A 13,373-nucleotide genomic window follows, 5' to 3' on the forward strand; every position below is an offset into this window, starting at 1 on the left:
ATACATCTCATACATGTCTGTAATGTGTTCACTGAACCCGGGGACTCATACATGTCTGTAATGTGTTCACTGATCCCGGGGACTCATACATGTGTGTAATGTGTTCACTGAACCTGGGGACTCATACATGTCTGTAATGTGTTCACTGAACCTGGGGACTCATACATGTGTGTAATGTGTTCACTGAACCTGGGGACTCATACATGTCTGTAATGTGTTCACTGAACCCGGGGACTCATACATGTCTGTAATGTGTTCACTGAACCCGGGGACTCATACATGTCTGTAATGTGTTCACTGAACCCGGGGACTCATACATGTGTGTAATGTGTTCACTGAACCCGGGGACTCATACATGTGTGTAATGTGTTCACTGAACCCGGGGACTCATACATGTCTGTAATGTGTTCACTGAACCTGGGGACTCATACATGTCTGTAATGTGTTCACTGAACCCGGGGACTCATACATGTGTGTAATGTGTTCACTGAACCCGGGGACTCATACATGTGTGTAATGTGTTCACTGAACCCGGGGACTCATACATGTCTGTAATGTGTTCACTGAACCTGGGGACTCATACATGTCTGTAATGTGTTCACTGAACCCGGGGACTCATACATGTGTGTAATCCCGTGCACATTTGGAATGGATCCATCACTAAAGACCATGTTTACTCTGTTTATCTCCAGGAACTGCATCGCCTCCAGGGACCCCTACTGTGGCTGGACCAGGGGAAGCACCTGCTCTTTCCTCAGGCCCGGGACTAGGTGAGGTGCTGGGGGTGACAAGGGCACTGCTCTGGCCTCTGTCTGTCTCCGTCTGATCTCCAATTGGGCTCCGTCTGGTCTCTGTCTGGTCTCTGTCTGGTGTCTGTCTGGTCTTTGTTTGGTCTCTGTCTGGTTTCTGTCTGGTCTCTTTTTGGTGTCTGTCTGGTCTCTGTCTGGTCTCTGTCTGGTCTCTGTCTGGTCTCTGTTTGGTCTCTGTCTGGTCTCTGTTTGGACTCTGTCTGGTCTCTGTTTGGTTTCTGTCTGATCTCTGTTTGGTCTCTTTTTGGTCTCTGTCTGGTCTTTGTTTGCTGTCTGTCTGGTCTCTGTCTGGTCTCTGTTTGCTGTCTGTCTGGTCTCTGTCTGGTGTCTGTCTGTTGTCTATTTGGTGTCTGTTTGGTGTCTGTCTGGTCTCTGTCTGGTCTGTACCTGCTCTCTATCTGGTCTGTACCTGCCCTCTGTCTGGTCTCTGTTTGGTGTCTGTCTGCTCTCTGTCTGGTCTGTACCTGCTCTCTGTTTCATCTGTACCTGCTGGACCACCTGGGTTGCTCTAACAATCATTATTGGTACTTAATGAGTTAGGCTTAGGTTCTGACAGAGCCTACAGTTTATAAGCCTGCAGCACAAGCTGTCACTGCACAAACATGCCCTCATTTAGTTTTACTATCCTGTCAGAGCGAACTGTGTTAATTCATTCATTCATTCATCTATGATGTCTGCTATTGCCGTTGTGTGTTCACAACAATGCTGCATTTTCAATACAGCTTAATATCCAGAGCTGGGTGTACATCTTTGTCTTGTTCTCCTGCCATAGGAAGATTCCTGCCTGCCTTGGCAGCTCACCTCTTGTTCTGGTCTGTAAACCCTCCCCGCTCCCCCACCGCTCCCTCACTGCTCTCTCCCCACTCCCCCACCGCTCCCTCACTGCTCTCTCCCCACTCCCCCACCGCTCCCTCACTGCTCTCTCCCCGCTCCCCCACCGCTCCCTCACTGCTCCTTCCCCTCTTCCCCACCGCTCTCTCCCCACCCCCCCCCCGCTCCCCACCGCTCCCTCCCAATCACCTCCGCTCCCCCACCACTCCCTCCCAATCCCCCCTGCTCCCTCCCAATCCCTACCGCTCCCCCCCACTTCCTCCCCACTCCCTCCCAATCCCCCCTGCTCCCTCCCAATCCCTCCCGCTCCCCCCGCTCACTCCCCGCTCCCTCCCCGTGCCCCCCCACGCTCTCTCCCCGCTTCCCCACGCCTCCCTACCGCCCCCTTCCCACTCCCCCATCCCCGCACCACCGTTCCCTCCATTCCCCCACCGCCCCCTTCGCACTCCCCCACCACTTCCCCTCACGTCCACCCAGCCCAGTGAAATAAATCTCTCTTTAGAGAGGCTGCTTATTGATTTATGTGTGCGAACAGGTACAGTGCCAGCAGTATCAGACAACAGAGCCTTAAAGAGCACCTTACGGCCTCACCGTTATACAGTTAAGGCTCCTGTGTTGTTTCTGATTTGATTTAGCAAGGGCGGTCAACTTGCCCATCGATCCTGTATTGAGTGATGCGCCAGTTCTAGTTTGAGGATGAATTCCATTTGGAAAAGTCAAAACAATGCTGGGCAATGAAGAAACTCTCAGTAGTTTGCAATATAAGACCGTAATATGGACTATAACATAGACTGTAACAGGGACTATAACATGGACTGTAACATGAACTATAATATAATATAATATAATATAATACTGTAACATGGACAGTAGCATGGACTATACTATAATATAATATAAGACGGTAACATGGACTATAATATAATATTGTAACGTGGACTATATTCAAAGGAAGATAATTAAGTTCCTTACTGATTAGTTTGTGTTGATATTGTTTTATTACTTTAGGTGTTTTGTGCATCTTTTTTATTTTTTTATTTTACCCCTTTTTTCTCCCCAATTTCATGGTATCCAATTGTTGTAGTAGCTACTATCTTGTCTCATCGCTACAACTCCCGTACGGGCTTGGGAGAGACGAAGGTTGAAAGTCATGCATCCTCCGATACACAACCCATCCAAGCTGCACTGCTTCTTAACACAGCGCACATCCAACCCGGAAGCCAGCCGCACCAATGGGTACACCGTGCACCTGGCAACCTTGGTTAGCGCGCACTGCGCCCGGCCCGCCACAGGAGTCACACACAAGAAACACACACACAGGATACACACACACACAGGATAACTGTATCCGTAACACTGGTGCACAATGAGACAAGGACATCCCTACCGACCAAGCCCTCCCTAACCCGGGCGACGCTAGGCCAATTGTGCGTCGCCCCACGGACCTCCCGGTCGTGGCAGGTTACGACAGAGCCTGGGCGGGAAACCAGGGACTCTGATGGCACAGCTGGCGCTGCAGTACAGCGCCTTTAACCACGGCGCCACCCGGGAGGCTGTTTTGTGCATCTTTATCAGACTTTACGTTCATATTGCTCAGTTATAACTTTACTGGTAATCTTGCCTCCTGTAGACAATTCGTCCTTAAACTAATTAGCATTTTCTCAGCTGAAGGTATTGTTACAAAACATTGCCATTCTACCCATCTACTCTAAAGATTATAGCCTTCAGCCTGCAGCCTGCATTTAGCCAACACAATATACCCTATCAGGGTGAGCAATATATTCACAATTACTGTAGCCTCCAACCACTTCAGTGTAAACTCACTTTTCAAAGTCACTCTCAGGCAGTAAAACACTCAGTTGGCCTGCTTGTTGTCTGGGCCTTTTGAACTAATTGCAGATCGTACAGCAGGAGACACATCCCAGTGAGCTGTCTGTGACTGTTGCTGTGCAACCTGCCCTCTTGCCCTGGGCACTTTCCATGTTTAAATTACATAATTGGACGGGGGCCATTTTGAAGTCAAACTGCAGCCATTTCTCCTCGTTAGAGGGCCTTTATGGTATACATTCAGTAGATTAGAATAACGAGCTGATGTTTCTCTGGATATGGGCCATGACTAAGAGTGGCCTGCTCTCTCCAGGGGACGATAATGCACCTGGTCTCACTGCCGCTGGAACCCACTGGTTTCATTTGCTTTTTATTTTGTCGCTTCATCATATAATGTCAGAGCTCCCTTTAGTTTTCCAAGGTCTCATATTACCAAAGTAGAAATGGTCAATTGTTTTTAAAGTACGAGGGGAAAGAGCATATCCAGACGTGCTTTCTGAGGTGGGGGTATACTGGTGGGGTTATACTGGTGGGGGTATACTGGTGGGGGTATACTGGTGGGGGTATACTGGTGGGGGTATACTGTACAGTATGAGTACTATCAACTTCACACTAAAAACTCTTCCTGTCCTTTCTGGTACATTTCATAGTGTTTTGTTTACCAGAGAAAAGCAGAAAGTTCTGTCAGACCAAAGCAGTTACACGATGTATTGTTTGTGTCCGTTGATAAATGACTGTGTCTTTCCTCTCTTCCAGACTGCCGTTCGAGCAAGACGTGGAACGTGGCAACGTGTCCCACTTGGGCGACTGTGACGGTAAGATATGTTTTTCTTTCTCTTTATTGCCATCCTCTCAACCTGTGTTGAGAAGTATTAGTGTTGATTCTGTGTTCCTTACGTAATTGCCTTCTCTGGGGTAGAACATCATACTGCTGCCTAGCTCCATATCATCATTGCCATGTTGAAATCCCCATGTCTGTTTAGAATCTTTCCTTTTTTTTCTCTTCCCCAGCTTTGCTTATTTTTTTCCACTTCTGGCTAATTATTATGCATCTCTGAGAATCCTCGCCTTGATGTTTTCCGAGTTGTGTTCTGTTGTGAAAATGAAGGTGGCACAGCAAAGCGATTGCTCGGAGAGAAATCTCCTCGACTCCCGTGGCTCTTCTGATCCCCCTGCTAATTCTGATGAGACATGTGTGCTATTACTGCTCCACCTCCAGTTCTCAGAGTTCATCTGCCATGCACCTCGAGAGCCACTCAGATAAATAGTACATAACGGTCACACACGTGCCTCTAATCCTGCATCAGAGGGTCTGTTTGAAGCTGCTCCCCGCCCATGGACCCCTCTGGGTCCTGCTCTGTCTACGGGTGCTGGGCCGGTGGCTTGTCACTCTTCCTCTACGCTTGCGGTTCTGATACTGACATGACAAACGTGTGGTGGCCCTGACTTCTGCTGACAGAGGTGCTGTTGGTTGTCTCAAGATGAATGGTGCACCGTACCCCTGCGTACGCTTGCCAAAAGGGTGCGCCAGAATCATTAGGCACTGTGTCTTAGATAGTGATGAACTTGTGCTTCAATGTCCTACTCCTATTGATGCTAAATCCGTTTTTACAGCACATAGTTCCCCCAGTGTACATCGCTCACATGGTCTACACAGATCTCTGTATCTTTGTATCTATCAATAGACAAGACAGTCTGTGGAAGACAAAAAGCTGTAGAAAAGAGACCAGTTATGACATTTCATCATTCATAGTGTTACTGTTTGTAACCTGTGAAGTATCGTCTTCATTCTCACATCACATCACAACACACACACACACACACACACACACACACACACACACACACACACACACACACACACACACACACACACACACACACACACACACACACACACACACACACACACACACACACACACATATACACACACACACACACAGAGAAGGCAGGTGTGAGTCTCCAAAGCTCTGAGGTAGATTAGACAGAAGCATATCAGTCTATATCTCTCTACCTGACATCTGTCTGAGTCTGTAGCAGGCAGATAGAAAAGAGCCTGCCGTGCTCCATCCATCTATCTATGGGTTAATGCAGCATTCATCACCATCTCCCTCCTTCTCTCTCTCCCTGAGTGAGGGAGCGTACCCGGGCTCTGCCGCTCCTCAGTGGTGCCCCCACTGCACACACACAGCGCTGGGCTAGGGCCCACCGAGCTGAAGCCACAGCCAAACGCCAGCCAGACCCCCCCCCCCCCCCCTTTTCGGCACCCCACAGAGGAAGATGGATGGACAGCCCTGCTAACAGCCCATCTTACTGCCTGTCCTTCTCCTTAGCCAGAGAAAAGTACCCCTGGAATGAGAGGAGGGTGAATCGATTTTCATCTCCTCTTTGGCTCGATCTGAGTCTAATAAATATCAGGAGTGAATCTATAAAGCAGTCTGCAGCCGTGATGGCTGAGGGGCTGAAGGAGGGGTTGAGGGAGGAGACATGGCTGAGCCCGGGGTCCTGGACAGGGGCGTGACAAATGGAGTGAGAAGGCCACCGCCGTGTCTGGAATCACCGTGTTGGCACTGCTCCCGTTAGCGATAGCGTGACGAGGCAGTTACTCTGTCAGTTGGCACAAGGAGGCTGCCTACTCCTGCTCTCACACCTCGCTTTTGCTCTCCCTCTCCATCCATCCTTCTACAGTATCAACGTTAGAGCATGATTTAGTGCAGGAACAGTATATCCCATGGTGGTCTACCTCAGCCCAGGTTAGGAAAGAGGCAGTCACTGTCTCTCTTCTTCTACTCAACAAAACAGAGATCAGTTCAGGACAGGAGCTTGTGATTATTCCCCTGAAATGTCCGACGTTTGGATGCCTGACTTCTCTAAATCAGTCCTGATCAAAGCAGATGGAGACATCACAGCTTTTAATTGAGCTGACCTGTGGTGAAGGGCTGCTTAGTCAAATGAGTCCAATCAGAGCTGTGTGCGTGGGGGGGGGGGGCTGTGTGAGTTTGTGTTTGCCTGCGCGTGGCTCTGCATGCTGAGGGTCTGGGCCTATCCTACCTCGCGTCAGCCCACAGCCGACAGCTCAATCATTCTGTCCCCAGAGCAGCCCAAGTCTAATGCTGGACTTAGACTTTTAATCATGTTTGAGTTGAACCCAGTCAGCTCTGAAAACTCCTCTAGACTTGTCAGGTAATAATCACCAGCAGTGTAAACACAATAATGAGCGGGGTTTGAGTCCGGGCGTCAACTGATTGTCTAACGTGTCAGCTCCACTAATGGGCAGTTATTGCACCACGCGACTGCAGAGTGCAGGTTTTCCAGGTCATGACCTAACTTGCAGGAGTATCAGGTACAACAGGGTAAGCTCAGCTAAGTGTCAGGCTAGACATCAACCGTATACTATTTCATTTGTTGAAAGGGACCTTTAACTCTCACAAAATGTAAAACTATGTACATAGGAAAAGGCTAGAACCCTATAGTGTTGTTTCTTCACCCAAAAGCTCCAGACAGCTTGGTACCAGTGATACGGTTCCAATGCACCCACTGGCTTCACTAGCAAACGCTGTGGGAATCAACAGGAATTTCTGTTCGCACAAAAAGCTCATCAGCTAATGTCAACTGTATTAAACCAGGCGTCAAATGGGAGAGGATGCTGTCACTGCAGGAGAGAGTCGCTGGCACTATCACTTGTTCCAAGTCAACGCATTTCAAATCTACCTTTTCCCAGAAAGACGTCTCAGGGAAGCCGAGTAGGTTTCCGTCTGTGTGAACCAAGACAAAACGCGATAGTCAACTTTTACGCTCCTTCGCTGCTCGCTCACCATTCACTCCTTCCACGCCGCCTTGAAAGCACTCAGGCATAATGACAGACCCTCACCAGCGAGCGAAGCCATTACAGATGGAAGCAATTATGGTGCTGTGAAAATATTTCTCAATGTAAGGCGGTGTTTTGCCCTGGAGAACAGCGGGTTGCAATCACAAATTAATTGAGGTCCACAGCACAGCATTGAAGCGAGAGCAGGAAAGATCTGACGCGGTTGCGTCATGTTAGTGGGTGACAACTGCAAGGACTCCGGGGGAGAGGAAGCGGGAGGGAGCATTTGTTAGCACATTTACCACATTCTAATTTGTGTCGGTTAGAGGCCTGAAAGGAGCCGGTAAAGATTAGTGCTTTATATTTACATTGTGGGAGCAGTAAGTAGAGTTTTGAAACCTCTAGATGACAAATGCATTCCCTGAGGCTGAACCCAGCAGAGACACTGCAGCAATCACTCTAGGAGAGCTGCTCTGTCTGAGATCTTGGCGACCTTTACTACACCGAAGTTATCCGTGCCCGACTATCAAAGCTCCGCTCCTCGCACAACGAGAAGGAGGAGGGCAACCCACACGCCCCAGACGCCAGCCTACGTTCCTCTCACATACGTCTCAGCCACAAAGCAAAGATCTGAGACGCTTGAGCTGGGCCTATCCTACCTGCTGTCTGACGAGAGGTGCAGGTTTGTGAAATGTGAGGGAGTTTCAATGTGCAGCATCAAACCTGAATATCTAGAGAGGTGTGAGGACTCCTGAAGGGTTTCTTCTCTTTCATGTGGGTCTCTCTTGTGAGGAGTATGGGGAGAAGAGAGTGGTAGGAGAGAGAGAGTAGGCAGAGAGGGGAAAACTGATGGGTATCAGAGAGAGCATGAAAGGACAAACAGCTGCCGTGAGGTGCCGACCGAGCCAGACCGATAGCTGGCTAACACACCGCCATCAGGCCTCTGCGTGTCAACAGGAAATAAACCCCATAGACACAAAGTGCTGATCTTCTGAAGGATGATTGACTGCCTCAGTCTAAAGCGGTCTAAGGCCTCACGCTGCATGGCTGAGGAAAAAGTGTTCAGCAGTTAGTTAAGTCCCAGAGCCCCATAATGCCTCATTCCTAACCCTCACATAGTGACATCGTCTCTGAAACTCGTGGCATTATCTCTCACTGAGACTATAATCCAGCGTGCTGTTCCCAGGTAACATTCGGCCTCCCCTCACTAGTCTCCACACCCAGTGTATCGATCACCTTAAAGGGGATTTTGTTCAATTCACCACAAAAGCTGTCTATCTGATGCCTCATCTCACTGAGGATTGGTCTCATTGTTGTACAGGAGGATTTTCTAAAGCCGTGGGCCTGTGGCGGAGCGGATGTATGGTGCTGAAGGCATTTCATTAAGCGTGTGTCGTAAATCAGAGGAGCAGGGCGGAGGAGCTGATTCAATCAGCCAACCAGATGGGCTGGAGTCCCAACCAATGCTGGATGATTTAATCATCCCACTACTAAACCTTAAACAGTGTGTGATGGGAACAAATCAATGCTACAACACTGAGGTGTTGACACCGAAACAAATAGTTCTGTGTTTTCAGCTGGCGGTCATACTGTATATTGTGGTGTGTACAGCCATGGCACACTAGATTTATGTCTACAGCATGTGGGAAAGATGAATTTGAAATTGCGAGGTACCTGATTGGAGAATGAGCGATTGTAACCCTCGGTGGATCGTTAAACTAATAACACGGCCCGGATTTTGAGTTTATTGCCTGTGACATATCTTTTGAATATTTGTTATTAGTTTCCATGGTGTGCTTTTCCTTCGCACCTAAATTGAGGATATCAATTACTGCCCAACACCAACTATAACCGTAGGCCATCATGGGGTTGTGGGAAAGGGAGTAAAAAGCGACATCCCTCCGAGACGCATTTTTCTGGAAAACTATTTATTTCAGCACGTCTTCCACAGTCCACAGCCCAGATGTTTTATTTGGATTTTATGCAGCGGAAAGTGCTAACAGCCTCAACCTTGTTAAGCTGCTCCTAAAGGCCGGCATGATAAGAAAAGAAAGGTCTCAAAATATAGGCCCTCTAATATAAGCCCACTCAGTGTGGAACATGTGAATAGAAAGTGTTAAAAAATATAACACAAAGGAACCAGTCAAACGACCGACAGTTTCCCTCTCATCAAATTGGGCATGGGATGGAGTCAACTTCCTGTGATAGATATGAATTGAACACACACCTTTATTTAAACAACTCTGCTCTATCATTTAGCACAAGGGCATTGTAGCAGCACAGTGGACTACTGTGTGGATGCATTTATGATGGAATTAGCTACCTTGAGCCCGAGCTAGTAAAACTTCAATCTGTCCTTTACTAAAAGGACGGCTGAAAACCTGATTCTATTAACAGAGTTTTGTGGAAATGTTATGGAATTTAATTGAAAACACATGCTGGGGTTCATAAATATTTTACCATATTGATCAGTAGAGGCAACCTAGACCTGCCCTTATAAGGTTCTACACAACCTCTAGGCAGCTCACTCAGTCATGACTCTTCCTTGGTAATGTAGTCAGAGGAACTATAAATGCCTTGATAATCAACTCTATGAGTAAACACAGTGTCTATGATGTAGCAAGGCTATGGAGCTCCAACATGTCTGACCACAGAACAGTGGTGGAGGGAAGGAGACCACACTGGAGAGGAACCCAGATCAGAGAGAGAGAGAGAGAGAGAGACAGAGAGAGAGAGACATAGAGAGACATAGAGAGACAGAGAGAGAGAGAGAGAGCGAGAGAGAGAGAATGAGAGAGAGAGAGCGAGAGAGAGACAGAGAGACAGAGAGAGAGAGAGAGAGAGAGAGAGAGAGACAGAGAGAGAGAGAGAGACAGAGAGAGAGATAGAGAGAGAGAGCGAGAGAGAGAGACAGAGAGAGAGAGAGAGACAGAGAGAGACAGAGAGAGAGAGCGAGAGAGAGCGAGAGAGAGAGAGCGAGAGAGAGAGAGAGAGTCAGAGAGGGAGAGAGACAGAGAGGGAGAGAGACAGAGAGGGAGAGAGAGAGAGGGAGAGAGACAGAGAGGGAGAGAGACAGAGAGAGAGAGACAGAGAGGGAGAGAGACAGAGAGAAAGAGAGAGAGAGAGAGACAGAAAGGGAGAGAGACAGAGAGGGAGAGAGACAGAGAGGGAGAGAGACAGAGAGAGAGAGAGAGAGAGAGAGAGAGAGAGAGAGAGAGGGAGAGAGACAGAGAGGGAGAGAGACAGAGAGAGAGAGAGAGAGAGAGAGAGAGAGAGAGAGAGGGAGTGAGACAGAGAGGGAGAGAGACAGAGAGGGAGAGAGACAGAGAGAGAGAGAGAGAGAGAGAGACAGAGAGGGAGAGAGACAGAGAGGGAGAGAGACAGAGAGGGAGAGAGACAGAGAGGGAGAGAGACAGAGAGAGAGAGGGAGAGAGACAGAGAGAGAGAGACAGAGAGGGAGAGAGACAGAGAGGGAGAGAGACAGAGAGGGAGAGAGACAGAGAGGGAGAGAGAGAGAGAGAGAGAGAGAGAGGGAGAGAGACAGAGAGGGAGAGAGACAGAGAGGGAGAGAGACAGAGAGAGAGAGACAGAGAGGGAGAGAGACAGAGAGACAGAGAGGGAGAGAGACAGAGAGGGAGAGAGACAGAGAGAGAGAGAGAGAGACAGAGAGGGAGAGAGACAGAGAGACAGAGAGGGAGAGAGGGAGAGAGGGAGAGAGACAGAGAGAGAGAGAGAGAGACAGAGAGGGAGAGAGACAGAGAGACAGAGAGGGAGAGAGGGAGAGAGACAGAGAGGGAGAGAGACAGAGAGACAGAGAGGGAGAGAGACAGAGAGAGAGAGACAGAGAGGGAGAGAGACAGAGAGGGAGAGAGACAGAGAGACAGAGAGAGAGAGGGAGAGAGACAGAGAGAGAGAGAGAGAGAGAGAGAGAGAGAGAGAGAGAGAGAGACAGAGAGGGAGAGAGGGAGAGAGAGAGAGAGAGAGAGAGAGAGAGAGAGGGAGAGAGACAGAGAGACAGAGAGAGAGAGGGAGAGAGGGAGAGAGGGAGAGAGAGAGAGAGAGAGAGAGAGAGAGAGAGAGAGAGAGAGAGAGAGGGAGAGAGGGAGAGAGGGAGAGAGAGAGAGAGAGAGAGAGAGAGGGAGAGAGGGAGAGAGAGAGAGAGAGAGAGAGAGAGAGAGAGAGAGAGAGAGAGGGAGAGAGGGAGAGAGGGAGACAGAGAGATATCACGGCAGCCCCACTTCCCCCCCAGGAGGCTGAAAAGATTTGTCATGGGCCCTCGGATCCTCAAAAAGTTCTACAGCTGCACCATCGAGAGCATCTTGACTGGTTGCATCACTTCTTGGTATGGCAAATGCACCGCTCTTGACCGCAAAGCTCTACAGAGAGTTGTGTGGACAGCCCAAGCTTCTACCCACAAGCCATAAGACTCTGAATTAGCCAGACTGCTAAGTAGTTAGTTAATGGTACCCCAACTATCTTCACTGACTCTGTCTTGCACTGACCCTATGCACACTCACGAGAGTATATATACACACCATATACAGTATACACTCACACACACTACATTGACACTCCCACAAAAAATACACACACATTCACATACACTACAATCCTCATTGATCTGGTACTGGTACTCCCTGTATATAGCTCTACATTGATTTGGTACTGGTACTCCCTGTATATAGCTTCACATTGATCTGGGACTGGTACTCCCTGTATATAGCTCCACATTGATTTGGTACTGGTACTCCCTGTATATAGCTTCACATTGATCTGGTAATGGTACTCCCTGTATATAGCTCAACATTGATCTGGTACTGGTACTCCCTGTATATAGATCCAAATTGATTTGGTACTGGTACTCCCTGTATATAACTTCACATTGATCTGGTATTGGTACTCCCTGTATATAGCTCCACATTGATCTGGTACTGGTACTCCCTGTATATAGCTCCACATTGATCTGGTACTGGTACTCCCTGTATATAGCTAAAAATTGATTTGGTACTGGTACTCCCTGTATATAGCTTCACATTGATCTGGTACTGGTACTCCCTGTATATATCTCCACATTGATCTGGTACTGGTACTCCCTGTATATAGCTCCACATTGATCTGGTACTGGAACTCCCTGTATATAGCTCCACATTGATCTGGTACTGGTACTCCCTGTATATAGCTCCACATTGATCTGGTACTCCCCGTATATAGCTCCACATTGATCTGGTACTCCCTGTATATAGCCTGTATATAGCTCCACATTGATCTGGTACTGGTACTCCCTGTATATAGCTCCACATTGATCTGGTACTGGTACTCCCTGTATATAGCTCCACATTGATCTGGCACTCCCTGTATATAACTTCACATTGATCTGGTACTGGTACTCCCTGTATTTTGCTCCATATTGATCTGGTACAGGTACTCCCTGTATATAGCTCCACATTGATCTGGTACTTGTACTCCCTGTATATAGCTCCACATTGATCTGGTACTCCCTGTATATAGCTCCACATTGATCTGGTACTGGCACTCCCTATATTTTGCTCCACATTGATCTGGTATTCCCAGTATATAGCTCCCCATTGATCTGGCACTCCCTGTATATAGCTTCACATTAATCTGGTACTTGTACTCCCCTTATATAGCTCCACATTCATCTGGCACTCCCTGTATATAGCTCCACATTGATCTGGTACTCCTTGTATATAGCTCCACATTGATCTGGTACTGGCACTCCCTGTATTCAGCTCCACATTGATCTGGTACTGGCACTCCCTGTACTTATCTCCACATTGATCTGGTATTCCCCGTCTATAGCTCCACATTGCATTTACATTTACATTTAAGTCATTTAGCAGACGCTCTTATCCAGAGCGACTTACAAATTGGTGAATTCACCTTCTGACATCCAGTGGAACAGCCACTGTACAATAGTGCATCTAAGTCATTAAGGGGGGGGGGGAGAAGGATTACTTATCCTATCCTAGGTATTCCTTGAAGAGGTGGGTTTTCAGGTGTCTCCGGAAGGTGGTGATTGACTCCGCTGTCCTGGCGTCGTGAGGGAGTTTGTTCCACCATTGGGGGGCCAGAGC

General features: G+C 48.3%; 1 protein-coding gene across 4 annotated transcripts in view; it reads left to right on the plus strand.

The window, feature by feature from the left end:
- Positions 1–13,373, plus strand: part of LOC135556480 (semaphorin-6B-like) — a 142,905-nt gene that overhangs the window by 111,369 nt on the left and 18,163 nt on the right. For all 4 annotated transcript variants that reach the window (XM_064989716.1, XM_064989717.1, XM_064989718.1 and 1 more), the window contains 2 exons: positions 693–770; positions 4,224–4,282. In XM_064989716.1, coding sequence (XP_064845788.1) covers positions 693–770; positions 4,224–4,282 — 137 coding nt within the window. The remainder of the gene's footprint in view (positions 1–692; positions 771–4,223; positions 4,283–13,373) is intronic.

The sequence above is a fragment of the Oncorhynchus masou genome, chromosome 15 (assembly GCF_036934945.1).
Source record: "Oncorhynchus masou masou isolate Uvic2021 chromosome 15, UVic_Omas_1.1, whole genome shotgun sequence".
Lineage (NCBI taxonomy): Eukaryota > Metazoa > Chordata > Actinopteri > Salmoniformes > Salmonidae > Oncorhynchus > Oncorhynchus masou.